The following is a 26,842-nucleotide window of genomic DNA, read 5'->3' on the forward strand; positions in this document are numbered from 1 at the left end:
TTCTTATTTCTACTTATCATGTGTATATAATAAATTTAATACATAAAAATGTATTGTGTGCTAAATGTACAAAAGAGACGCGCTTGGTCCGACAGTAAGGTACGAATGTTGTGACCTGGAGTCAAGCAGTCGAAAAAGTCTCGACATTCTTGGGGTAAGGTGTGTAGTTCTCGCCCCCCCGGACCTCGCACATGCGGGAGCATCATGCACCGGGTATGCCCTTTTTGTATATACAAATGGGCTGGGATGAAGTTTCTTTGAATCCGAAGCGCACCTCATTAGTTTTCAAGGGCCACACTATGGGACCAGTTTCAGGCTGGGCCTAATTATACCTTGGCGCAACCCAACCTATGTTTGATAGATCCCTAATATATGTGTGTTATTACGAAATTAGAGGTAATATATTCAGGATCTAAGGAGGAGCAGAGGAGAAGAGAACCAAGAGAGAGGGAAGAGATTTTACGTGGTTTGTGCTTTGCTACTTCAACCGTGGGCAGTTTGTTGTATTTATAATAAAGCCGATTAGCTACAAAGACTTTAATGGTCCCACTTAATAAAAGCAACAGTACTAAACAATACCACAACATTAAACATCACTGACTCATAAACATAAACCTAAATACTGCCACAATTGATAAGCGTCACCATTAACACTAAAACACCACCATACTACTAATGTCACCATATTTTCAACACTCCCCCTCAAGCTGGAGCATATCTATATCCTAGGCTCCAACATGGAACAATAAGAACAAATGGTCAGCAATAACAGAACTGCGGCAACATCTTCCAGGCACATCACCAACATAAGCACACTAGTTACCACCTGCATCAGTAGGGAAAAATCTCCGTGTCGAATAAATCCTGACAAAGACGAAGAAAATAAGCAGCAGAAAATGCCGATCGCAAGCTAGAATACCATAACAACTACAACATCATGAGCCCTTCTCAAGGAAGCCAAGTAGTAATCTTCACAAAGAAGATTGATAAAAAAGCAGCACATGTTGTTGCAAACCACTGATAAAAGCAACATTGGTTACTGCAAACCACAGAAAACAACATAAGGCTGCTGTGAACCACAAATACAACATAAGGTAAGATGCGAAAGATAATAACAACACAAGGTAATATGAACCACTATAACAACATAAGGTACTTGCGTACTAGCAACATAACGTTATAATAATCTTCATAAGAAAACCCGTTGTTGATGATGAGAACAAATGCCACGAACAAATAAGAAGGTGACATGAGCCAACAATAATAACCATAAGAAAACGCGTTGCTTATGACACGAGAAAATGACATGAATAGATAATAACATTAATCTTCAAATATCTCAGATGATAGTCTCCAATCTCGTCCTGACGTGCTACGTGTAGCACTACACAGTACACATGGACAAATAATGGAGGGGGAGTATACCAAACAGAACTGCAAAAACAGGAAGATGATCCAAAGGCTGGTATGCAATTCACGTCACATTTGCCAAAATAGCAGGTTATCAAGCACTGCCGAAAAATCGATCTGATGACTAAAGAAACTAGAAGCAGTCTCCTATATGCACATCATACTGCCATCCTCAAGCATCAGAGGATGATCTCAACACAACAGAATCAATATATTAAATCAGCATGATGTAGGTCAAAGCATGAAGGAGGACCAGAATATTCCCCCACTCCCCCCACCCCCCCCCCCCAAAAAAAAAGAGTACTGTTGACGTGAACAGTAACATAAGAAGTTATTTGGAAGATTTTTGGTCTTTAGTTAAGCCTTGGACAACAGGACAGCAAGAGGAATTGATTTGGGAAGTTCTGGAAGAGTGAAGACTTTGCTGCATTTTGTTTCCTTTGTCTTGACTTTCTTCAATTTATTTCCTTTTTGAGCTTGATACTTTGTGAACAAGGAAGATCTTCTAGAGACTTTCTTTTATTATTAGTTTCCTTTTATTTCTTTCCTTTTTTATGTAACTTGTCCAGTGACAAAGTTCTATTTTTCTACTTTCTTGGGAGCAAGGATTAAAGTATCGGTATCGGTCGCTGTATCGGTCGGTCAAAATTAAGATACGTATCGGAGGGTATCGTATCGTATCGGAGATACGCTAAGATACGCTAAAGATACGCATATAAATGGATAGGGAACACATTTTTATACACTTTTGCATAAAAAAACAGTTAAAAAAAGTTATATATAACATGTAGAATGCATAAATACTTAAGTAGAGGGTATCGTATTGATAGACAAATATATTGAGTTGAAAATGTTCAAAATGATGAGGGTATCATATTGATAGACAAATATATTTTTTTGAGAAAAATCAAAATTTTCCATGGAAGTTGTAGAACACTTGTTTTTACATAACATATAAAAAATCTAAACATTTTTAATCATTGAGCATGAGTAGATCTAAGAAATTTGAAATAAATTGAAACCCTCATTTTCTCTTGAAAAAAGTTTGTAAATCCTTATAAATCCAATGATTTCATGTAATAATGATGCACAAAATGTGATTCTAAGTATGATGAACTAGGGGTGTCAATTCGTGGCCCGAACTGACTAAACTGATCGGGACCGACCATTTATAGACCGGCCCGGCCCGGACCGTCTATTAAACGTGTCAGGCTTGAGCCCGGACCATTTATTAAACGTGTCGGGCTTGAGCCCGGCCCGTTTATAAACGGTCGGTCTTGGTTTTGCCACTTGGACCGTCGGGCGCCCGATCGAGACCGACCGTTTAACACCCGATCGAGACCGGCCTATTGTGCACTGGCCTAGCCCGACCCTTTAATGATTGTAGAATACCTATTTTACCCCCCAAATTAGAAAGTAAAAACTAAAAAGTAAAAACATGTTCACATTTTAAATAATGGTTATATTTGGTATCATTTATTAATTTATTGTCATTTTTTTGGGCTTGCATGAGTGGGCCGAAATATAAGAGCACATTTTAAAGAGGGCCCGTTTAAAAATTGGTTAAAACCCGTTTAACATTAAACATGTCCGTAGCCCAATTAAGGCCCCACTAAAGCCCGATTAAGGTGGCCCGATTATAGCCCGAGGCCGACCGACCGAATATAAAGTGTACCATGCCCTCAATAACTAAGCCCGATTAGTTAAATGGGCGGACACGGTGTAGCCTTTGAAAGTCTTCAAGCCCGATTAAGCCCGACCAAAACCGAACCGACCCGACCGGTTGACACCCTTATGATGAACCTTAGATTTGTAAAAAAACTTGAAAATCTAAGGTTAAAGTTGACAAAAGTGAGTAAAGATTCAAGAACTTACTATTCAAAATTTTCAACTTTCAAGTTCAAGGTTCTTCTTGGACTATGTTTTTCTCATTCTTTGAACCATTCACTTCAACAATGTTTCTTTCAATCTACCATTTGAGTCTCCAAAAAGGTATGTGAATCAAAGGGGAAGAAAGAAGAGAAATATAGAAAACTATTGGTGAGAGTTTGAAGTGTTTGGTTCAAACAACAAAAGGCACATTCACGGGAATTTTCATATTTTCAGTCGATACATACCGATACGGTACGATACGGCTCGATACTGCACGATACGGTCGATACATACCGATACGGTACCGATACTCTCTGGAATTTCCAGATTTTCAAAAGTTCGTATCACAGAGTATCGTACGTATCGGTACCGATACGATACGGAACGATACGATACGTACCATACGGCGATACACAAAAGGGGGCCTAAAATTCTATGTAGCGTATCGGTATGTATCGTGCCGATGCCTACTGATACGGATACGTATCGGCCGATACGGCACGATACGCACCGATACTTAAAACCATGCTTGGGAGGCAAGTAATTCATGCTTATATATTGTAATAAACTCCTATAGAGTAGTCCCACATGATGGAGTTAAGAAAAGAGAGCTTTAGCTTGGAAGCTGTGAGAGGCAGTGGCAGTGGCAGTGGCAGTGGCTGTGAGATGCAGGGGCGGTGAGAGGCCGTGGGTTAGAGACCCGTGTCTGAGAGAGACTATCTTATCCCCCTTTCGTCTACCTCTCCTTCCCCAATTTTCTATCTTCTTCTCTATCGAGTTTACTTTTCTTTTGTCCTTTAAACCTGCGACTATTAATACAAGATAAGCATTCAAAGGTGTTCTGTTATGTTCTACTGCTGATTCATATGTTGTGATCTGTTGAAATCATTATGGGACGATCCTGCTGTGGAATTAGTCCCTAGTTTTCTAATTGGGGATCGATTCTTACATTGCAGCAAGTACTCAGAAAACCACAGGGCAGAAACAGAGACAGCTGCAGGTCATGACCAGGATGAAATCATAAGTACTCCAATCGCAGACAAGAAGATACCAATAATGGCAACAAGTACTCATAAGATCAGATATACTGATCACATGTAGATGAATCCTAACAATAGGCAATGAAATACCACAATACTCATCCGCAGGCCACAGAACCTAGATTACAAGAAAATTTCAGAGTACCCAATCGCATATGGCATGACAATCAGAAACATGTGTATAAAACCAGCAAGAGGTTGAAGACACCTTGGAATAAGTCTTCAATCAGAATTCAGTAAGCAAGTCCAGCTGCAGACACAAGGGAGAGCAGAAAAATACAGCCACAGGAGAAGAATCTCACACACAGAAAAAAAAAAGGGTTAGAAAATGCACAGCAGCCACACAACTGGTCTAACAGTCCAAAACCTTCATATACTGATCATAATGCCATTCACATGCCATAGAAGTAAATCAGGCCACAACCAACATGAGACCAACAAGCTGTAAGATACATGACATCATCAGAGGTACCATCGCAGGAGAAAAGCTTTAACAACTGGGAAGGTGGTCTACTTCTGAGAAAATGGCCTATGAGGGAATTTTGCCATTTGGCAATTTCGGAGTCCAGCAGACCGACAGGGCAGAAGCCGACTTGAGAATCCACGATGAGGGTGGGGGGAACGAAGGACGGGGGAAAGCCAATGAAGGAGGGATGGGAGCATGTGGAGGTGACAGAGGCCCAGGATTTCAGAGGGAGAGGGGGAGGAGGATTTGGAGAAGGGAGGGAGTCAAAAAGTGGTGGAATCTGTCTGAGGAAGCAGAGGAGCGGAGGGAACAGGAGGAGGAGGAAAAGAGTCGACAGGTAGGGATTCAGGAAGGGGAGGGGGTGTTCCGGCGGTAGAAGCTGCCAGAGGGTGTTCGATCGTGGGTGGACGTCAGTCATGGGTCCATATTTTGTAGAATTGCCTTTTGTTCAATGAATGAAATGAAAATATTTAATCCAAAAAATAAGTGACATCTGGCATTAGTTTTCATGTTTCAACAAATAAGGTTTCAGAATTTTCCCCCCTTCTTCATGGATCTGATGCCATGTTATAAGTCAGAGTTGAATATACTCAGGATTAGACAAGAAGAAGAAGAAGAGAAGGAAACAAGAAGAAGAAAAGGAGAAGAGAAGAGAGAGAGAGAGAGAGAAGAGATGTTACGTGGGAAATGAGAACAGCGCACAGTTTGTGCTTTAGCTACTTCAACCTTGGGCAGTGTATTGTATTTATAATAAAGTCAAATTAGTTACAAAGACTGTACTAAAAGCAACACTACTAAGCAATACCACAATAAGCAATACCACAATACTAAGCAACACTACTTCAACCTTACATAAAAGCAACACTACTAAGCAATACCACAATACTAAACATTACCATGACTCATGAATATAAACCTAAAGACTACCGTAAGTTATAAAGTCACCACTAATACTAAAAATACTACTAAATGCCTCCATATTTTCAACACATATATATGGGAAAAATAATGCTTCCTGGTCGTGCAGCCCCTGCACCAGCGCCGGGGCCAATGAGGGGGTGCACATGGACATCAACAGGGGGTGGGTTTATTGCATTTCACAGGGATGAGGGCATCATTTCCCCCCGTGTCTGGGCGCAGGGGCCATGCGACCAGGGGGCATTCCTTTGCCCTCATTGAATCAATTTAAGTGGTGGCCGATCAATTAAAGGGTCTGGTTCATTGTATATTCGTATTGTTATCATTTGTGCTGAGAATCCTAGTTTACTTAGTGCTGTGATTATTTAATTGCTCAAGGCTTCAAATCCTTCCCCTTAGATGGTTTTTGTTTGCTTTAGCTGGTTCTTATTCCTCTTGTCTTCTATCTGCAGGTTGTAACATTACTGGCAACAGTTGTGGAACATCTTGTTACGGGGGAAACCATGCAAATGACTACTACCTCCGAGCAACGTTGCAGGTAGATCTTTTATGCATATCCGCCCTAGGAATTTTTTTCCCTTGAGCGCTAATGGATAGCACATGAACATGAATTCTTAAGTGCTGGTCTAGTTCTATTGCTTTTGAGCCCCAGTGTCACATGTTAACCTTCTTTTCTGCCACCTGCTATCATGTCACACACACACATAGAAATAGACATTTAAATTGAATGTGATAAGAGCAGTTGGCTGTAAAATGGAGACTGTTGGGTTCGTGGCACTATTATTCCTCACCCTTGGCACCGATTTAAGCTTGCAATCAAGTAATAAAATTAGTAAAGAATGCAGGTGGAGCTATGAGTGGTTGTGACTGCTTCACAACAATCACCCCCCCACCAAAAAAAAGGGAAAATTACGCCCCCCTCCCCTGTACTTCGTAAAAATTACACGTGGATCCAAGGGTTTGAAGGAATTACCCCCCTCCGCTGGCTTCGATGGTGTTAGTATGTTGTTAGTTTTAAACCTCAAAAGACCATATTACCCTTCAATGAAAAAAAAAAAAAAAACTTAATAGGGCTGGTAGCATTCTTGCACCTCTGTCCAATCTCTCTCTCTCTCTCTCTCTCTTCCTCTTCTTTCCCAATTTCCACTCCTCAAACCAGGCAATCTGTTTCGGATATCAAGAGAAACAACCAGAACTAGAAGAGCCCATTTCATTCTCGAATCTTCAGCTTCCCTTGCTAATCACCAATCGATTGAAAAAAAAACCATTTGCAAACCCAGTTTTCATGCTCAATGCGTCGATTCATGGTTGTTGAAGATGTCAATTTGTCCGATATGTCGAACCAGTGTCGATTTGCAGATGCACCATTCCAGTGAGGTAGGAATTGAATTGAGGACCCAATTCTGTTCTGGTTCCTCACCATTGCAAGCTGCTTCTGCTTCTTACCTTTCTCTTCCACCATTAATTCATTAACCATCCTCTGCAAGACCTCAGCTCTGAAAACACCACCACCGGCTTGAACTTGCGATTCTAGTAGTCAACAAAGGTCATCCCCATCTCGTAGAAGCTGTTGAATAGGAGACCCCAACTGATGGATGTAGCCATGGCTACCACGTTGATGAGCTCGTTCAAACTGCCCGGACCAAAGTCGCCGGAATCTTGAGAGCCGAGGTCATCTTTGATGAGCTTGATCCAAGGGTTGAAGCTCTTGAGAACCAATGGCTCGTCAGGGATGCAATCCTGGTTGGTGTACTCGCGGACCACGGCCCTACGGACGGCCATGAAGTAGGCGCATTTGCCATAGGACACCAACCTTGGGATGCCCAATTTGGAGGCGGACTCGAGAGTCCAATTGAGAAACCCGTCGGAGACTTAGCAGGAGACACGAGGCAGAGACCGGAGGACTCGCTTGAACTGTGGTTGGAGGAGTTTGGTGGAGATGGTGAAAGGAAGGAAGAGGGACTTGGAGGGGAGTTGGTCGGTGCTCTGGGGGGAAGTCCAGGGATGGAATCAGGGAAGGGACGGTCGATGATGGAATCCGATTAGTTATCATACGGATTCAAATAGTTTCCGGATGAGATTTTCCGAATACGGATTCTCCTAAACGAATAAGAACATGGATCGAATACGAATTTTCGACCATCCATTTACATCCCTAGCTAGAAGCCTCATGATTGTAGATTTCAGGTCTTGTCTTCAATTGCATTTGTGGCCTAGTGAAGAGAGATTTTTTTGGTGCATTGTGCAGTTGGTGTTGCTGGTGGGCTTGTCTTATGGTGGTGTTGTGTTTGCTGCCGTGAAGGTTTGTCTGTGGGTTGGTCCCATTGTGGAGTGCTCTCATTACTCATTTAATTTTCTCTCTTTTTTTTTTTTTTCTTCCATATGGAGCTCTGCATTGCCTCAGCATGTATATTTTCTGAACCTCTGAAGTTGGTAAATCTATTTGTTGTCAATAAAATAGTTTTCTTGTGAAATATGATAAGTTTTGTATACAAGAAGTATCCATAGAATATGCTGATGTACATGAAAACACTATAACAGGTACAACACGAATAAAAATATTAGATACATGATCGATAAGCTGTCAAAATTTTACTTATCCAAGAAAAAGAGATTATATATCATCTATGTCATATGAGGTTCAAACCATAACAACAAACTCAGCCATATCCCAATTTAATGAGGTCGGCTACATGGATCTGAACGAAACAAAGTAGGTAAAGACTGCGGTCTAAGTAGAAAAGATGGATTGAGAGATGAGAAATAGAGAAAAGAAATGAGATGAGAAATGAAAATGATAAATCCATAAGAGAGATGAAGAATTCAAAATGCAAATTGAAAGATGAAAGTATTGAGGGTATGGAGAAAGAGGAAAGCCCAGCAAGCAAGTAGAAGCACAGCTCAATGGGGTCGGCTACATGGATCCTTTCTCTCCAATAGGCTCTATCCGAAGTCATACTTGGTACAAGACCCAAACTATGCATATCATTCCTCACACTTGGTACAAAACCCAAACTATGCATATCATTCCTCACAACTTCTCCTATGGTTATTAGGCCTGTGCGTAATTCTTTTATCTCCTTCAATCTGAATCATATTACTCTTCTTTACCGGCCTGTCCCTAGGCCTCCGTTGAAAATGAATATACCACGTCAAACGACTTTCTTGGAGCTTATTGTTGATTGGGGCAGCTGCCAAATCAATGTTCAATAAATCTTTCAGGAAAAAATGTTCACTTTACACCCATTTCTGTGATCCTTTCCATCCTGCCCACCACTTCTCAGTTGCGCAGATTGGTGATTTGGCAGGCTGACTGTTGGATAGACTTTGGGTACCTCCTGGTAGGCCACCTATCAGTTTGGTGGCCTATCTCAACCATATGGCTCACCTTGCATGGGCTTTTCCCCTTAGTTTTCCAATGATTCCTGTTTGGTATTCGCTTCTTAGACTTTTCAAACTTATTGTAAACCTTTATGGCAATTCATGGGTATGTCTGATTGGTCTAAAAGCTTGAGAATGAATATATGATGGTGTGGGAAACATATGCACCAAGTTTGAACCCAACTGAACTGCCACGTGAAAGTGATTTTGGACAAGACAAAGCGAGTTCCTTGTGTTGGCATGATGGAACTCCCCTCCCAATTAGGTCAGAGGTTCAAGGCTTGATGGATCAACCTAAAAAGACACCATTGGAGATATTCTTCATTTTAAAAACTTGTCAAAAAAAAAAAAGAACTCCCCACCCAATTTTTCGATGGCATTACTGTTCTGGACCAGTGGGCTGCAGTCTAGACTGTGACCATCTAATTTGAATGGTCAACCAAAAAATAAAGAAGAAATCCGAGTCAGATTTCTTCGTTGAAGGTCTTGAGTTCAAGAATTCTGCAGAAGTCATTTTATCATATATTTTTTATGTTCTCTTAGATAAAGTACTTAGTTTCCATGTCTGTATAGCTCTGAAATAGTTTCAATGTGTGTTTGATCCTGTGATCACTCAATGACTTTTGGACAAAGAGTTTCAATTTCCTATGACCAAATACCCAAATTATGTTGCACTAGGTGTAGGTTTATCTAGAAGAGGGACGGGGAAGTGCAAAACTGAAGGCCTGTGTATGACTAAATTTTGACCTCTGGAAATTACTTAAATAGAAAATGCCCCAGGGGGGGGGGGATTTTTTATTTTATTTGGGCAGGCATAATTTTTCTAAATAATTTACTTTGATTCATGGGGGTTGATACTTGTATCTTGGGAATTTTGTTTGTATTTCATTTCATGCTGGTCCTTAAGATGTCTCTTAGAATACAAGGCAGTTGTTTGTACGGCATTGTATCTAATTCATCCTATTACTATTGATGGTGGTGCATGTTATTGGATTATGGAGGTTAGAGGGAGAGGGGGAGTTGGTGACATTAAGTTTTTTCACCTGATAGGTTTTTTGTCTTGATTTTAAACATTTCTTTGTGTATGCAGCATGGAATATTATTTGCAAAAGACATACTACAAGACAGCATCATTAATTTCGAATAGCTGCAAAGCGATTGCTCTTCTTGCTGGCCAAACAGCAGAAGTCTCAATGTTGGCTTTTGACTATGGCCGAAATCTGGTTAGTTATCGTTTATTTTATCATAAAGTCAATCTTGGTTCACAAAAGCTTCATGGACTATGCCAACCTAACATGCAAGTCATTGAAGACTGCCATTTGATAGGGACATGCAGTAGGCAATTACAGCCAGGCATTGTGTATCTCAAGCACTTGAGGTGGCAGCTTCTAGGTGTACCTCAAGGTGATGCGACACTGACAGAGAAACACCCTGGGGCGTATTAAAAAGATGTGAATGCTGTGTTAAATATTGAAATAGTAAAAAGGGGAAATGGAGTAGGGAATTAGGTTTTCTTTCAGCAAAGATTGAAGGTTAAGATATCCAAAGAAAATGGAAGAGGAAAATGGAAAATCTAAGCAGAGTTTAGGGAGGAAACAAAAAGGGGGAAAAACAACAAACCTGTGATTTTCCATACATCAAATGGCTCCAAAGAAGTGAATTTTTTCTCCTACGGACACCACCCCCCCCCCCCAAAAAAAAAAAAAAAAGAAGTGTAATGATAAATATTGTATCAAGTGAAGTTCCTATTCTACTATTTTAAGGTAAGCCCCAAACAAAAATTGTTCAGGCCGATGCCCTTTCCTCCCAAATTTGATTCTGCTTTAACTTCAAGACAGATACTAGAACTCTTCTAACAAACATGAGAACCATGACCTCTTACAATTAATAAAACATAAGTGATACCCTTATAACTAATTATAAATTTACACACTGCCTCAAATGAGTTATAAACTCAGAAACTTAAATAGAACTAGAATAGTTATGACTTGAATAAAATTTCATTTATCTATTAGGAAAAAAAAGGCCTGCTCATGTGTGTGTGGGCTTAAATGGATGGCTGAGAATACAGGGGATAATGGCAATGCATTTTGGGGTGGGTGGGGGTTGTAAATGATTGATCTTGATTGTGGAAATTGGCATGTTGCTGATTTACCATATCTATCCAATGGTTCCAATTGTCAAATCACATCTCCACAGGCTGTACAGGCAGGCTTCATTGGTGCCTTAATTTATTTTACTTCTGTTATTTAAATTTAAATAGATAATATGGCTATTATATAGAGCAAGGTTCAAGAACTCATGTCATTTCGATGTTTTCAAAACCACTGATGTGCAGAAATTTTTTCGAAACGGTGTACTTTTGCCCATGTGTTTCGTTGGCCATTTTGGGGCGCTAATGACTGAAGTGGCCAAAATTAGCGAAATGAAATGATTGAGATGACCAAAATTTTGACGAAATAGTGCATTTTTGGGCTGAACAGAAGCATGGTTCCAAATTTCAGTTTCTGCTGGAATTTAAACCCTGGTTGAAATTGAAATATACCATCATTGAAATCTGCGAAATGGGCTTGAAATTTGGTCCATGTTGTGGGTCAACTTGAAATGGCAAATATACATGAACCAGTAGAGATTGATCAATGATTAACGCAATAACTAGGAATAGAAATAACCTGAATATTAGAACTAGAAGATGCTTGCAGAATTTAATTGCAGGAAATAAAGTTCAGAAATTCTGACCTGTTTTCGATGGAGAAGAAAGAGAGAAATAGGAGAGAAGATACCAATCAGGAATCCATCTGATTGCAGGTCTGGAATCCCACCAGAACCTAATCTAGAATCCACTTGGGTTGCTACTAAATCCGCAACAGTTCAATGCTCGGAATACGCCTGATGCAGATTCTTCACCAAACTGGGCTTGTTTTATTAGGAGTAAGTCTAGGGTTGGGTTGTATACTTGTATATGTGTTGGGCCTTCAGTTCATCTGGTTTTGAGTGTAATGAGCCGCTTTTATGGGTCTAAGACTGGGGTTATAATGATTGCATACAAGACTAGTAGTTTGTTTTGTTTTATGTTGCTTTGGTTCGTTTCATTAGTTGAACCAAGTCGAGTCAATTTAAGTTATGTTAGTCTTTGTTTTGTGAGTCAAGTTATTAATTGTTAGTTTCCTTTTTCTAGTTTTTAGAAACTATTGTACCAGGAGAATATTTGGTTTCTTTTTTTGGAACTTGCTGTTAGGATGTAATTCCCTTCCCATTTTCACTATAAATATAATGCAAGGCTCCATAGAAGCCAAGAATTTGAAGAATTAAACAATGTCTGCTGCTTCTCCTTGCTGGGAATTGCTTTTGTGTTTGATCAAAGCTGGTGGAGTTGGTGTTTGATCCAGCTGACCCTCTGCTGTGGGAAGCCTGAGAGGTCCTTTCCCCTTTATTACCTTCTTTTTCTTTGCTGTTCAAGGTGTTCAAGACCTGCAACTTCTACCTCAATCCATCACAGGTAACTGAATCTGGTCATTTCACAGTTCTGCTCAGAAATTCCAGAATTTCTTGTTTTTCAAGCCTTCTCCCTCCTAGACAAACCAGCGATCTGATTAGGCTCAAATTTGGATTGAAGATGCACCTCCCCTAGTGTGCTACTCGACCAAATTTCAGCCCTATTGGACCACCGACCATCTGATTTTGGGTTATTGAAAATCTCCCGAATTCTGCCCTGTAGTGACTGTTACCCATTTTTTAGACCTGAGACTGAAATCAATAGCATGGATCTATTTGCTTCTGATTTCTTTGGTGTTTAGACATATTTTCCATATTGTTACTAACCTATTTCATCATCTAAACTAGCCTTTCATATCTGTTCCTTATCTGATCCCAGAAAGCCATAATCCTGAGATCAATATCTTGACCCTTGATCTGTTTTCATCCTTTGATATGATCTGTCATTATATTGTTGTTGTGCGTTGATTTTAGTGTGTTTACTGAGAGTTTCCTGCCGAACTGGGACCTGTTTACTTTGTCAACCTAGTTTTACATTAACACAGAGTCCACTCCCTTGGATCTGCACCAATTTTGGGAGTGGGCCCAATACAGAGGATGCTCGTGCTTTGATGACACCCCCCCCCTCCATTTTTGTTTGACGAGTATCAATTTCTTTAGTGCTGAAAGTTACAAAATGTAAAACATTAAGAGGGATCAAACTAATACTAGAAAACACACAATAGTGATCCCAAAAGGGACCTCGGATTATACTCCATACATAACTAATCTCTAGCTGCACCCTCCCTTGCAAGTTCGTGCCATTAAATTGCTAGATCTTGCCCACAATCGTAATGAGATGTTTCTGTATTGGAGGGGAGATCTGGCTTGCCTGATCAAACACAAGTATCTTCATTATTCTCCTTGATTCATCCATCCAACCACAAAAGCCAAATTCCTTCTACTTTTATCTTTCCAAAATTCCCTAATATTTTTAAGTGTGAATATCCAGTGATGTGTGTGTTTAATTTCGTGTACGTTAGGCTTTTTATTCTGCTACTATTGAATCTGCAAAACCAATAAGACCTGAGAACCCAAGAATGATGTCTTCTAGATGGTTTCAGAAAATGCTCCCTATGCCAGCCTCTATCAGGTTATAACTTCAGTTTGGGGAAGTTGATGGAGGATCCCATTATGAAGAGATGGTGACTGATTTTGGAAGTACATCTGATTTCCTCAGACTCAAAGATATAATGAAAAAGAAAAGTCCCTGAGATCTTTTAGTGTTGATATACATAATGATTTCAACCTTCCCATTGATGATCCTTGGCTTGTCACTCAAATTCCTCTTCCTTTATTCTCATACTGTCCCCATTTCTCCTGGTATTGTAGACCTTCATCAGGGTTTGCCTTTTTTACTGAAAGCTGTGGGATGTCAAGCCAACAAGTTGCTGGCGTCAACAAGGAAAGGCCAATGCACTCGAGTCAAAAGGACATTTCCCGTCTTTCCTTGCAAAATCACAATGGATGAACAAGTGATTGGTGCATAGTGCACATATGAGAAATGCCAAATAACTGGTGGTTTTCTCATCAATCATCATCATAGTTGTCACGGCGTCAAATCAATCCAAGGCGGTCGAGGGGTGGCTAATCGATTTGGCGATGAATCGCCCATTATGGCATTGCCATGGCGGTCAAATCACCCATGTGTCATTTTTTATTTTCCCTATTTTCTAAAGTTATTTAGTATGCTACTTTTTTATTTCCCCTATTCTCTAAATTTATTTAGCATGCTACAAGCCTACAATATATACCCTATAATATATAAAACCAACATTAAGCAACATCAAATCATCAAAAATCAACATAGTCCTATCAAAATCACCCTGCATTTTACAAAAAATCGACCGCTTAGTGAATCAGGCATGACCTGGTGTCCGTGGCGGTGCCATGGCGACGCCTATCAGCCAATGGCAACCGCCATTTGTAAGTCACGTAAATCGTAACACTACCATGAACTTCTTTTTCCGCCGGGATGCCAAATCGCCGCCTTGGCGATGCCATGACAACTATGATCATCATAATCGTTGATGGCTGGAATTAGGGTGGTTCAAATGGATAGCTGTCATCTTTAACATCACTATAACACTTGGATGCTGCTGATAGCTGTGCCACCTTTATCATATTGCATTTACTTCAAGTCAAGGTTCGAGGTCTCGGTTTCTCCCATGGTTTCACCTAGGCCAAAAACCAAGATCTGGTGAGATCTTGGTGAAGCCATGTATTTTTGGACAGGACAACTTGGGAGAACTCGGTGATGGGTTTTGGTGGCCATATGGCCAAGTTAGCCCCTGAAATTTGCCATCTTGCCTATTTTAGGCCTTCTAAACATAGTGGAAACAACAGATTTTTAAAAATCAAACCCAAAATGGTACTTTGATGTTGGACCCTAGGTTGGTAGTCTATGGCGTAGGTCTACCTTTGGCTATTCCAACACAATATCTAGGATTTTTAGAACACATATAATTCAAGGAAAAGTGTAAAACAACTTAAATAAGTATAAGGAATCAAAGGATATCAAAAGGTCAATCTTCAATCTCCAAGTGTTGAAGTTGATAATCTCTATTGTAGAGGTAATATTTGGCAAGAAGCACCAAACACCAAGTCTTGTGGGGTTTTTCTTCACTTTAGGGCGAGATAGGCAAGAACTCTCATCAAAATGGGGTTTAAAACATCATGTGACTTGGTCGAGTCAAGTCAAATCGAAACCAAGAAATGAACCGAAATCTTGGTACGAGATATTGTCGTTTTCCAGTATCGCCTATGGTCTTGACTCGCCAAAGCCAAAAAACGAGATTAAAGCGAGGCAAGATCTGAGATCTCGAACTATGCTTCAAGGCCAGAACCACTGGTAAAAGAAAATCATAGAACTATTTTTTTCTTGTCCATGGGTAACCTGAATATTGTCCATTGGAGTGAGTGAGTTATACACTTTTCATGATAGGGCCAATCTAGGGGCTGGGCTTGAATCATTAACTGGCATTTGTTGGTGGTCCAAATGGAGAACTGACACTGTGGCACTTATAACACCACTGTTATACTTATGCATACAGTCCACATGTCACAAATAGGAACTCTTGCCTTTATATTGTATTAACTATCAGAAATGTCAAACTGCTCCAATTTCAGATAAAAATGTCTTCTCCTCTTTCGTTTCCCATGTGAAGAACTAGTTTTATACTTGTGTATGGTCTTATATGTCTGACAATGAATTTCATCAACTTTCAGGGATTGGCATATCAGTTGGTGGATGATGTTCTTGATTTCACGGGCACATCTGCTTCGCTTGGAAAGGGTTCTTTATCTGATATTCGCCATGTAATCTTTTTATCTCCTCCACTTGAATCATTGATTTGGAGCTTGAAGTTGCTGGTAGTCTGAGAAACTTGACTAAGTTGTAGGGTTAATGAATGTAAAATCTTCTCTGAAAGCTCAGTTCCTTTGAAGACTATCATGCAGTCTCATTGGCTCATTCAACTGTATGATCCTCAGTGTTTATCCCTTAGATGACCCAAGTGTATGTCAAAATTTTGAGGGCTTGTGCTTGGCTTAGGCAGGCATGTATTTGTCTTGGGACTTTCTGTCTTCCATATCGACTCCTTGTATTTTTGAATAATTTTATCCCTTCCCCAGGGATTTTGGATTTACTGGTTAACTTTCATATATTTCTCCTTAAATGCTATGTTATGTAGTGAAAGACCTTTACTGGTATAGATAATTTGGATCAAACACTGAATTGTACCTACTGAAAGATTGCTTTTGTTTTATTGGCCTTGACTGTTGGTTTCCTCTATTTGTACATTTGATTTTCTCTTTGTTCATATGCATACCTTTACTTACTTGCATTTACATGGTTGATGCTTTATTTTTCTGGCTTTAGTTTGGTGGTTATTCCAGCTATGGACTTCTTGACTGTCTTAAGCATTACCTAGCTACGTATAAATTTTGGTCCTATGGTCCTACAGTGATAAGACTTGTGCAGTTTTTCTATAAAATAATGACATATGACAAAAGTTGCATCAATGATTTTCCACGGGTGCTTCTTGTAATTGCTCTTCTTGTAAATTTCCTCATTTTGCAGGGAATTGTAACTGCTCCAATATTGTTTGCAATCGAAGAGTTCCCTCAAATGCGGGCGGTTGTTGATCGGGGTTTTGAAAACCCTGCAGATGTTGACCTTGTAAGTTACCATGTTCCACCGCTTTGGTATGAATGACTCAGAATGCATGCATTAATTGCTGTTGGATTTGGTGGATCTATATGCTTCCTTTTATATGCTATATTGCTAAAAGCCTTGTGATGTGGCACGGTAGGCTGAAATAAATCAATACTAGCAAACCTACAGAAAACAGGATAGCAGTGAACCAAAACACAGTATAAACTTTAATTAATTAGAAGTCTTTTTTCAAAAATAAATCTGATGATGGTGAAATTGTGATATCTTAGAGAACCTATGAGCGTGCTTAAGTGGTAAAATAATTAAAGGGATCTAACGGGTGGATGATGGAATTGGACAAGGACAGAAATTAGTAATTATAGAAAACAGCGAAATAGCAAGTAGAGAAAACTGAAATAACTCACTCTCTGGTGGTGAGATGCCTCTCAGCTTCTAATGGCTGGATTGGTAGTACTGAAGACAAGTTCCTGCAATCAGAATAGAGTGAAACAGGAATTAATGACAGAAAAAGGAAACATGCAGAAAATTAGGTGAGGAATACTAGCAATGATATGTAATAAGTAAGCACAAAAACTAAGGTCATAAATCGCTCATGGTAGGCCACAGTTGGAGATATAGGCTTGCTGGAATCTTTGCCGAACAGTAAGGCTGTGTTTGGTAGCCAAGAGAAGAAAATAAAAAAAGTACAATTTCAAAACTGAGAAGATTCCTTGCGCTTGGCATGTCCTAAACCAAGAGAAGATTCTTTTTTTGAATTTCAAAATTCACCTTGGGAATGGTGAAGTTTTCTTTTGCAGCCCAAAAAAAAAAAAAATCTCGTCATAAACGCAAGGAAACATAAGAAAATACAAAAGGCTTTTCTTTTCTTCTCTTCTAATAGTAGCCCCAAACACATACTTTTTCTATTTTCTGACCATTTCTTTTCTTCTCTTTTCTAGATTCATTTTTCCTTTCTTTTCTTTTCTCTCTTGGTTACCAAACACAGCCTAAGAGGAAGAAGAAAAGAAAGAAGATGAATGCAGGATATGGCCAGGGCTTCACCACCACTGGCCCGTGGGAAAGGCTTCACCATCAGCCCAACTTAGGACTCACCACCAAGGGTTGATTTTGCTTCACCATAAGAACTGTTTACTGATTCACCACAGTGCACACACTCAAGTAGAGCATAGAGTTTTTCGAACGTCGAAATCTGTGGGCCGCTGTGCCCTTTGATCTTTATTTATAATAAAATAGACAGCAAATAAAATAGAAACTAGGATGGAATCCTTTTGGAGGATCCACTGCTATTACATGCCAAATAAAAAAGTAACAAAATTAGAAACTTAAATCTGTCTAACACCAAGAAACTCATTTCATGGAATTAAATCCATCTCCCACGCAAGCTAGCTTCATGGGGCCCACACCAAGTCCTTGTGAACACTGCCACGTGATAAGTACTTCTTCTTTGAACTGCATCACTTACCCTAACGATTATTCATAATGTGACGTAGAGTATAATCAAAGGGTTCGATTTAGTGGTTTGAGCATTGCTCTGCTTGGGGGTGGTTTTTTTTTTTTTTTTTTGGGGGGGGGGGGGTGGGGAGATCATTGGCCTGTTCCTGAAAATATTTCGTCGCCTAAATGTCGTAAAGAGTTGAGAATTCTAATTATTTCAATTTTAAGGAAGTCCCAAGGGACATGCTTGAAGTAACGGCTTGCTCAAATTAACATGAATTCAATTTCATATTCTATGCATTTTATCATGGACCAAAATGCTATTCTTATATTAGCCTAAACCAGTCTGGCAAAAACCTAGTTTGCATTAGGATTAAGTCAACTTTAGTTGTCTTTTTTTTTTCTTTGGTAGAACAACTTTAGTTGTCTTGCTCTTGGTAAATTTGATTTTCTGGGTTGGGCTTGGATTGTAAGTTGACTGATTTGTCCTTGGGGTTTGGTTCAGGTTTCCTGATTTTATCTACTAAATTTATATCCCTGATTCCATTCTTGGTTTGCGTTTGCCTTCGAAATTCTCAGGCACTTGAATATCTTGGGAAGAGTCGTGGAATACAGAGAACGAGAGAATTAGCTACTGAGCATGCTAACCGTGCTGCGGCTGCAATTGATTCTCTTCCTGAGAGCGATGATGAGGATGTAAAAAGATCCAGGCGGGCACTTGTGGATCTGACACAAATAGTCCTAACTAGAGCAAAGTGAAGACAACATTCTTCCTTGGTAGATTTAAGTATTATATGATTCTCAAACCATTTTTTCCCCATCAATGTCCAAAGGGCCATCGGAGTTATCTCAATGTCTTCAGCCATCTATTATTATTAATAATTTTTTTTTTCCTATTTGTATTTTTCATAAGGTAAATTCTTGTGGTCAGTCCACCCCTTACATTGACCATCTAATCTGCCACATGGAAGGACGATTTTGCAAATCCAACCATTACATAGGAAGAGCATGGTCTAGATTGGCCACATGGCAATTTTCACGGAGAAACTCAAATCATTTGTACTCATGTATTGGCATCTTTCCCTTGTATCTTTAAACATCCATTTATTTTTAAATGTAATGAATTTTCAAAGCTGTATATTGCTACGTGGCTAACTTTGATTGATTTTCACTGGTAATCAAGGTACTAAGGGACCTACTTGTACATAAAGTCGGGACTGTTAACTGATCTGCCACGTGGGGTCCAACCACTCCAACCACCTAACTGCTTATGGTCGAACTGACTACTAGAGCGGCAACCTTTTCATAATATTATGCTAGAAAAAATTAGTCTTCCACAGCGGCAGCTAAACCTACATGTTATATCTCATTAACATTCTAACATCCTTCACTTTTCAAGAGATGCATACCTTCTTGTTCATATAAAATCAAAAGATGAGAAGGTAGATTCTTTACATAGCTAGGCACTATCTGGGGCATCTGGAGCCACGAGATGAGGCTATGTTTTGAGATCTAGGGTTTGCATCTATCCTTTCCAATTGATGAGTTATTGTTCTCTCTTCTTTACGTTTCTTTGGTGGAAGATGCTTCAGCTAAACAACCTACATGGTGAAGCACCACTTTAAGAGAGCCCGTAAACGTCATGGTTTCTAATATGTAGTCATCTTAGGGTGCTTTTTTTCTTATAAAGGGAAAATTGTTTGTTATTTTATTACATCTTTGCTTATGGAAGTGTATAGAGCTAGCAAGAAGGGTTTTCATATGGTTTTTATTGATCTGAAAAAAACCCATGACAAAAGTCCTTTGAGATCTAATCCAACATGTTCTTGTGAACAACAGTATCAAATAAATATGTAGATATAATTATGGACATGTATAAGCGTGTGGTGACTAGTGTGAGATCTGATGGAAGTCAGGACAAGGATTTATCAATAATGATTGATTTGTATTAGGAATCGACATTAAAACACATATTTCTTTGCACTTATTATGGATGAACTAACTGAGCACATCCAAGATGTTGTTCTGTGGTGTTTGTTCTTCCCTGATGATATTGTTTTGGTGGATGAGACAAAAGAAATTATTAATAATTAAAGTTAAAGGTATGGAGATCAACTTTAGAAACAAGAGGCTTTAAGATTGATTTGTAGATCGAAGATAGAGTATATGAGGTGTAATTTTAGTCATACTATAGCATGGTAAAAATTAAAGAGAGAGAGAGAGACTGCAAAGTGACTGCTTTTGATATATAGGACCAACTATAAATAAAAATGGTGACAGAGGATAACGTTTCACATAGAATTAAAGTGGGATGGATGAAGTGGAGAGAAGCAAGTGAAGTGTTATGTGATCGACATATCTCTCTAAAGCTTAAAGGAAAGTATTGTAGAACTATTGTTTGGCCTACTATGATATATGGAGTGGAGTGTTGGGAGATAAAGAAGTGTCGTATAGGGAGCTATGCATAGTAGAAATGACGATGTTACGATAGATATGTGAAAAAATTAGGAAGGATAAAGTACGGAATGATTGTATTAGATCTGATTTGGGAATTGCTCTGATTAATGAGAAGATCTAAGAAAGTTGTTTGCGGTGATATGGTCATATTCAACGGAGACCTGGGGATGCTCCAGTAAATAGGAATGATCTGATTATGATTTAAGGAGCTAAAAGATATAGCGGCAAGCCTAAAATGACCATAGGAGAAGTTGTGAAGAATGACAAATATAGCCTAGGTCTTGTCCCAAATATAACTTCGGATAGAACCTATTGGAGGGCAATGATCCATGTAGCTGACCCCATTTAGCCAAGTTTCTCCACGTGCTAATATATCAACGGTCAAGGTTGGGTGAGGATTATTACATCCGGTGCGTTGGTCTTAAAGTTGTCCACGTGTCGTGTTCTGGAGGTAGCAAAACAAGGAAAAACAGGAATGAGAAAAACAGAGGATTTTTTTCCAATGCTACTTACCTATGAACTAGAATAATGTTCACTTTTAAGAACCAGTAAATTTAATTTGGATATCATTTTTCCCCATTCTTCCACTCTGTTACTCACATATATGCTCAAAACATCTAAACCATAGTTGTCACGGCACCTACATGAACCAAAGCGTTCAAGAGGGACAAAAAGTAATGAGACACCAGCAAAGCTAGGCAAAGGCGCCAATCCAGACAAAACTGCCTAGCCTAGGCAATGCCTTGACAAACAACAACAAAAAATTCAGCCTTATCCCAACTTAATGGGGTCGGCTATAAGGATCCATGCAAACAAGTAGGATAAAGATGTAAAAAAGAAGGGAAAAACAGAGAAGTGAAAGACATGGAAATAGGAGGAAAGTTGCACAACTCAACAAGCTACAGGGATGAGAAAAACAGAGGATTTTCATCCAGTAGCATTCTCAAAGCTTGTCATCCTCCCTCAATTCTTACAAAATCTTCGCAATTGCTCATCTTTTCTTCTATTAAACACGAGAGGTTCAATACTAATCACAAGGATGAGTGAGCAATGGACATCATTAAGCTGAGGGAACATATTAGACTATGCTTCTCATGTCATATTTTTAGATCTTCATATTGCAAGCAAGCATGGGTTTCTTCTTCCTTCCCATTGTTAGATCCTTCCTAACAAAAAACAAGCTGCAGATCAATGGAATGCTCAACTAGCAGAGACAGAAGTCTTGGGAGATCGAAAAAGTCCTTGCACCACGGAACATGTCAATTAAAGCAGGTGAGTAAACATGATTGAATACCACCCTATTACTGAAACAAGAACTGCATGCCATGAATTGATTTTCTCCACCCTTTTCTTCCTTATTGTAATTCCTGCAAATTTGTAGTATAAAGAAGTAGAGGTACCTGAAGGATGGTCAGGGCCTTTCCTGCTTATGCATTTTTTGATTGAGTGTTGCAATTTGTCAGAGAAACAGCCATACTCTTTGATGAGCCCTTATTACTTGGGAGGATTCTGGTAGTTTGTTAGAAGCAATAGCGTACCACGAGTCTTTAATCTCACCATGTTTTTCATACCAATGATCAAACTCGTGTTGAATCTCACATAAAGATTAGCTCATAGAATCTCTTAGGGTCCGTTTGGTGGCAATGGGAATTTGAAGGGAAGGGAAGGGAAGAGAAGGGAAATGAAATTTTCGTACTTTAAAAATAAATGTTTGTAATCATTACCTCACGTGATTATGTAAATTACTTAAGTTTTTTAATCATATTTAGTAATGATATATTTTACATGTAATTTTTATTTTACATATTATCAAGTATGTCAAAGGTTTTTTTTTTTTTTTTTTTTTTTTTTTTTTTTTTTTTTTTGTGAAAATAGCTAAGGATTTTGGATGCAAAGTAAAGTGAAATTTTATAACCAAATATGGAATGATTTGAAGTTAACGTTAAAGTCACATAGGTAATGATTACATATATTTATTTTTTAAGTATGAAATTTTCACTTCTTTTCCCTTTTATTCTCCTTACAACTAAACATAGCCTTAGGACATCATATGATTACTGAAAATGATAAGCTCAGGATGAAGGAAAATATTTCAACAGGATTTCATTGTAAGAACATAATTGAAAACATCTCTCTATTTTTGTGAGGACTGAAATAGTGACCCTGAAGGGATAAATAGGTCACTTCACTTGTTCTGTTGGAATAACAATAAATATACAAAACCCTGAAGCAACACAAAAAATTAAACCCATTAATTTTACATATGAAAATTCAAAAACACACTTTTTCCCGCCATATCCAAACATACACTCATATATACTACTACTCTCAAAAATCCAACCCACACATGTAGAATTATCAAAGGAACCTTACATCTTTTTTTGATTGTTGTTTTCCCTCTCCCACTGTCCATTTCTTAGGTCCTTCAAAAGCCTGTAATATAAGATCAAAAGTAAGTATAACAACATCCATTTCATCCAACAAAATCAATAGCATCTATTTACTAGTTCATCACTGTAGGGGATACAATGTCTTAATATATAGGGTTTCACTATATATTTGTAGCGATGTTTTTTTTCTCTGTAAACAAGTTAAGAGATGGGTGAGGACGAGCGTGATAACCCTATTCTCCATTAATAGTGAAACAGAATCTCATCTCACTGAGGACGTGGACAATTTTTCCGAACCTCACAAACCTTTTTGCATTGTGTGATTGGTTGTTCTTGTTTTCCCATTCTTTTTTGCATCGATTTAAGGTTGTGTTTCGACAATCACTACCATTCCCCTAGTTAAACGGTGTGGTCTGGTGTTTTGAGTGTGACTATGCTTCTTTGATACAAACTAAAGAGTTGCTATTGAATATAAATCAAGCAAGGAGCCGATAGTGCAATATCTATTGGAGGACAAAGAATAGAAATCTGGATCAATGCTGATGGTACTGGACCAGCTACTTCAACCGGAGAGGAACCCTTGGCTTTGGGAGATATTTTCAATTATGTTTGATTAAGTTTTGTCTTAAACAATCTCAGTCTTTTTGTAATAAGAAAATGGATAGGCAATGCATCCATGTTATATTATAGTTGGAACAATCTTGTTAATCTTTACTTCTACCTAGTTTTTCAATAAAAAAATTTCATATAACACTCCTCTCCAGTTAAGGGTGTTAATCGGTTCGATTTTGATATATATGGTTCGATTTGTGTCCTTGCAAGATTTTTTAAGTGAAACCAAAACATAACCATTTGAATAGAAATGGTTTCGGTTTTAATGGTTTTGAACGGTTTTCGTACGTTTTCTAATTTTTTATCCAAACAACTTCTTTACCTTTAAAATTTGTAGTGAAATGGATGTAAATTGTAACATTGAGTGAATTGTTTTTTGTTATATGCTTTAATTAATAGTTATTTGATGTAAACTTAATTTTTTTTTTATTGAAATGTATGTGAACTTAGTATTGAATGACTTAAACTTACTACGTATATGTTAATCGGTTTAACAGTTTAAACTTTAAAATCAAAATTGAATCACGTTATTTTAAAATCAAAACCGAACCATTTAATAAACGGTTTCACGGTTTTGGTGTAAATGATACGATCCGATTTCAATAAACGATTTCGGTTTCAAATTCACATCCTTATCCCGGGGTTTGTTGGAGATCCAGCTGCTCTCCAATCGGTTGGGCACCCAACCGAGCATCAGTGGTTGGAGGACCTGGACATGCCCCCCAACACATGCGCGCACACCTCCAGGTCCGCCCGGCGAATGCCTGGTTGGGCATCCCAGCTGTTGGAGAGGATCTTTTTCTGTTGGGGGGTGGGAATGCTCGGATTGATGGCCAATACAGTGGAAACACTTACTGTAAGAAATTGCATTCGTTCAGCTGGATCCATTATTCTTTGATCCAATTTGATTCGACTTTCTGCAAAATTATTGAGGAAAAAGGAAAAAAGGGTACACATTTAGATCATCTATGGAGCTCAAAAGTACAAAGATCATAGAAATTTGTTCTTGTTTATGAATTAATGGTGGTGGTTGCCATACCTTCCTTCTCTGCATAGTCGTCTCTGTTTCTCTGATCATCTTCACCATCCAACTCCTCTAAGCTGTGTGCCAAAAACTTCTCTCTAGCCCATGCAATGGCTTCATCAACAATCCCATTTGTCTCTTCCATCTTGTCAGAAGTAGTACTGATCTCAATAACATAAGAGCTCATAACCTCATCTTCTTCTTCTTGTTCATCCAACTCTTTGTCTAGAACTGTACATAATTTTCCTTCTGGTTCTTTACAGATTGAAGAGATTGCAGAACGAGGAGAATCACTAGTGTCTTCTACAGTATCTACGAACATCTTAGTCCTTTGATACGAAATGGGTTCACAAGTAACGGTTTCTGGTGATGGAACTCTTCTTGAAAATCCAGAATAGGTGCTTCTGAAGCTCTCGTTGGAGATTTTCTTTGTAAATTGGGTATTTGGAATAGCTGAAATCCCATTACTCTTCTGGTGCTCTTCAGGTGTCACTGAAGATGAATTCCTTCGAAATGGGACATTGATCGGCCTGAAACCAAAAAAGAATTAAATTATAAAATACAAAAAATCTCATTTAGATCAGAACAATAATTTTCACTGTCGCCTTTGATGATTTTGATGATTTCTACCTTCACAATTAAAGGGGCCTTTTGTATCACTCAAAGAATATGGAATGGCGGATTATAATTAAAGAAGCCAATTCAAGATGGGGAGGGACCAGATGTTCCAAAATGTCCAGTCAAAAGGAAAAACTTCAAATGGATATTACGGGCCATTCAATATCATGTGGGGTCCCCAAAATTTTTACAAGCAAAGTTGCCAAGATCTCTTTCCAATCCATCCCAAAAAATAAAAAATTAAATTACTAGCTTGAATTTGGATCTCCTCCAACGATTTTTTTCTTTCAATCTCTTCTCTTCCAGACATAGACACGCAGTCCAATAATCTAGGTAATTGGCACATAGTCCCAAACGTGTTTGTGTTTGATTAAAAGGAAAATCATTGGAAAAGATCCCAATCCGTTATATCTCTGAGATGGATTGATCCATATAACTATAAGGACAATATATATCAATGTCCATATTTTGCTCTAAAACCTTGAGTGTGGAAGATGCTCCCAAACTTGTTTTTTTTTTTTTTGGCTTAATTTCTCAAATTTGGAGTATCGTTTTCAAATTTGATGCTTCCATTGAAATACTAACCTCATAATAATTTTTTTTTATATGTTCTACTACTTTTTTTTTTAAATAGTTTTTTCTTTTAGCATATTACATTTTTTTTTTTTTTTTTGGGAGGGGGTGAAGACATTACATTTGGTTCAAGAGTTAGCAATGGTTAAGTGTGAGTGTTGCCAGGTTTGGGAGTACGACCTATTTATATTGCAATACGGCAATTCATCTAAAGCTCAAATTTGATACACAAGTAAGTCCCATCATTCCCCATTTACCTATAAAAATTATTTATGGAGAAAAAGAGGATCAAAGTGTAGTTAAATATATTAATGATAAAAAGATAACAATTGAAAATACCGAAAGAATAATCCAATACAAATGTGCCATATAATGGAAAAAAATCACCAAATTTGATACAATGATAATCGTGTATCTTTCGTATCCATACAATTGGAACTTCCAAATCATGTAACACAAGGCAAAAATCAGATGGGTTGCCAAGCCTGGCAATACAACTATTCAACAACTTTTTCCATTTATCTTAAAGTTAAAGAAAATTGTGTGCACATAAAAAATTATTTAATTCACTTGCAATACAAAGACGTTTTTTTTTGGGGGGCGGGGGGGTGGGGGCGGGCGGGGGAGTGGGTGAGCTTTAACTTAATTTTCGTATTTATATGTGGATTTTATTTTAGTTTTTTTGGTAGAATTTATATGTGGAATAAAGTGTTTAACAAGAGAGGACAACAATTGTCAATAACACAATTATCACCTATGGCAAAGACTGTCCTGCTCATACAATTAAATTCTTCTATGACTGGTATTAAATATTAAAATCCAAAGGGTTAGCAAGGATGTGTTCCTAAGGTCTCGAGTTTAACTTCCATTGGGACCATCTACACTGTGTGGGCCCTTGGATCTGAGGTCATCCAAAATGATTATGCATCTCAAAAA

At 38.5% G+C, this 26,842-nt stretch overlaps 2 protein-coding genes across 3 annotated transcripts in view; one reads left to right on the forward strand and one right to left on the reverse strand.

Moving 5' to 3' along the window:
* The window catches only part of LOC122093938 (solanesyl diphosphate synthase 3, chloroplastic/mitochondrial), a 31,376-nt gene extending 12,006 nt beyond the window's left edge, over nt 1-19,370 (forward strand). For both annotated transcript variants that reach the window (XM_042664497.1, XM_042664498.1), the window contains exons 8-12: nt 6,159-6,244; nt 10,178-10,310; nt 15,850-15,939; nt 16,703-16,801; nt 18,812-19,370. In XM_042664497.1, coding sequence (XP_042520431.1) covers nt 6,159-6,244; nt 10,178-10,310; nt 15,850-15,939; nt 16,703-16,801; nt 18,812-18,991 — 588 coding nt within the window. In that variant the 3' untranslated portion in view covers nt 18,992-19,370. The remainder of the gene's footprint in view (nt 1-6,158; nt 6,245-10,177; nt 10,311-15,849; nt 15,940-16,702; nt 16,802-18,811) is intronic.
* Nucleotides 19,371-22,809: 3,439 nt separating this feature from the next.
* Nucleotides 22,810-26,842, reverse strand: part of LOC122093901 — a gene marked incomplete at its 5' end in the record, with an annotated part of 4,918 nt that continues 885 nt past the window's right edge. Inside the window, 3 exons of the mRNA XM_042664449.1 lie at nt 22,810-23,122; nt 24,547-24,608; nt 24,731-25,245. Of these exons, the coding sequence (XP_042520383.1) occupies nt 23,048-23,122; nt 24,547-24,608; nt 24,731-25,245 (652 nt within the window). The remainder of the gene's footprint in view (nt 23,123-24,546; nt 24,609-24,730; nt 25,246-26,842) is intronic.

Source organism: Macadamia integrifolia, chromosome 11 (genome assembly GCF_013358625.1).
Source record: "Macadamia integrifolia cultivar HAES 741 chromosome 11, SCU_Mint_v3, whole genome shotgun sequence".
Lineage (NCBI taxonomy): Eukaryota > Viridiplantae > Streptophyta > Magnoliopsida > Proteales > Proteaceae > Macadamia > Macadamia integrifolia.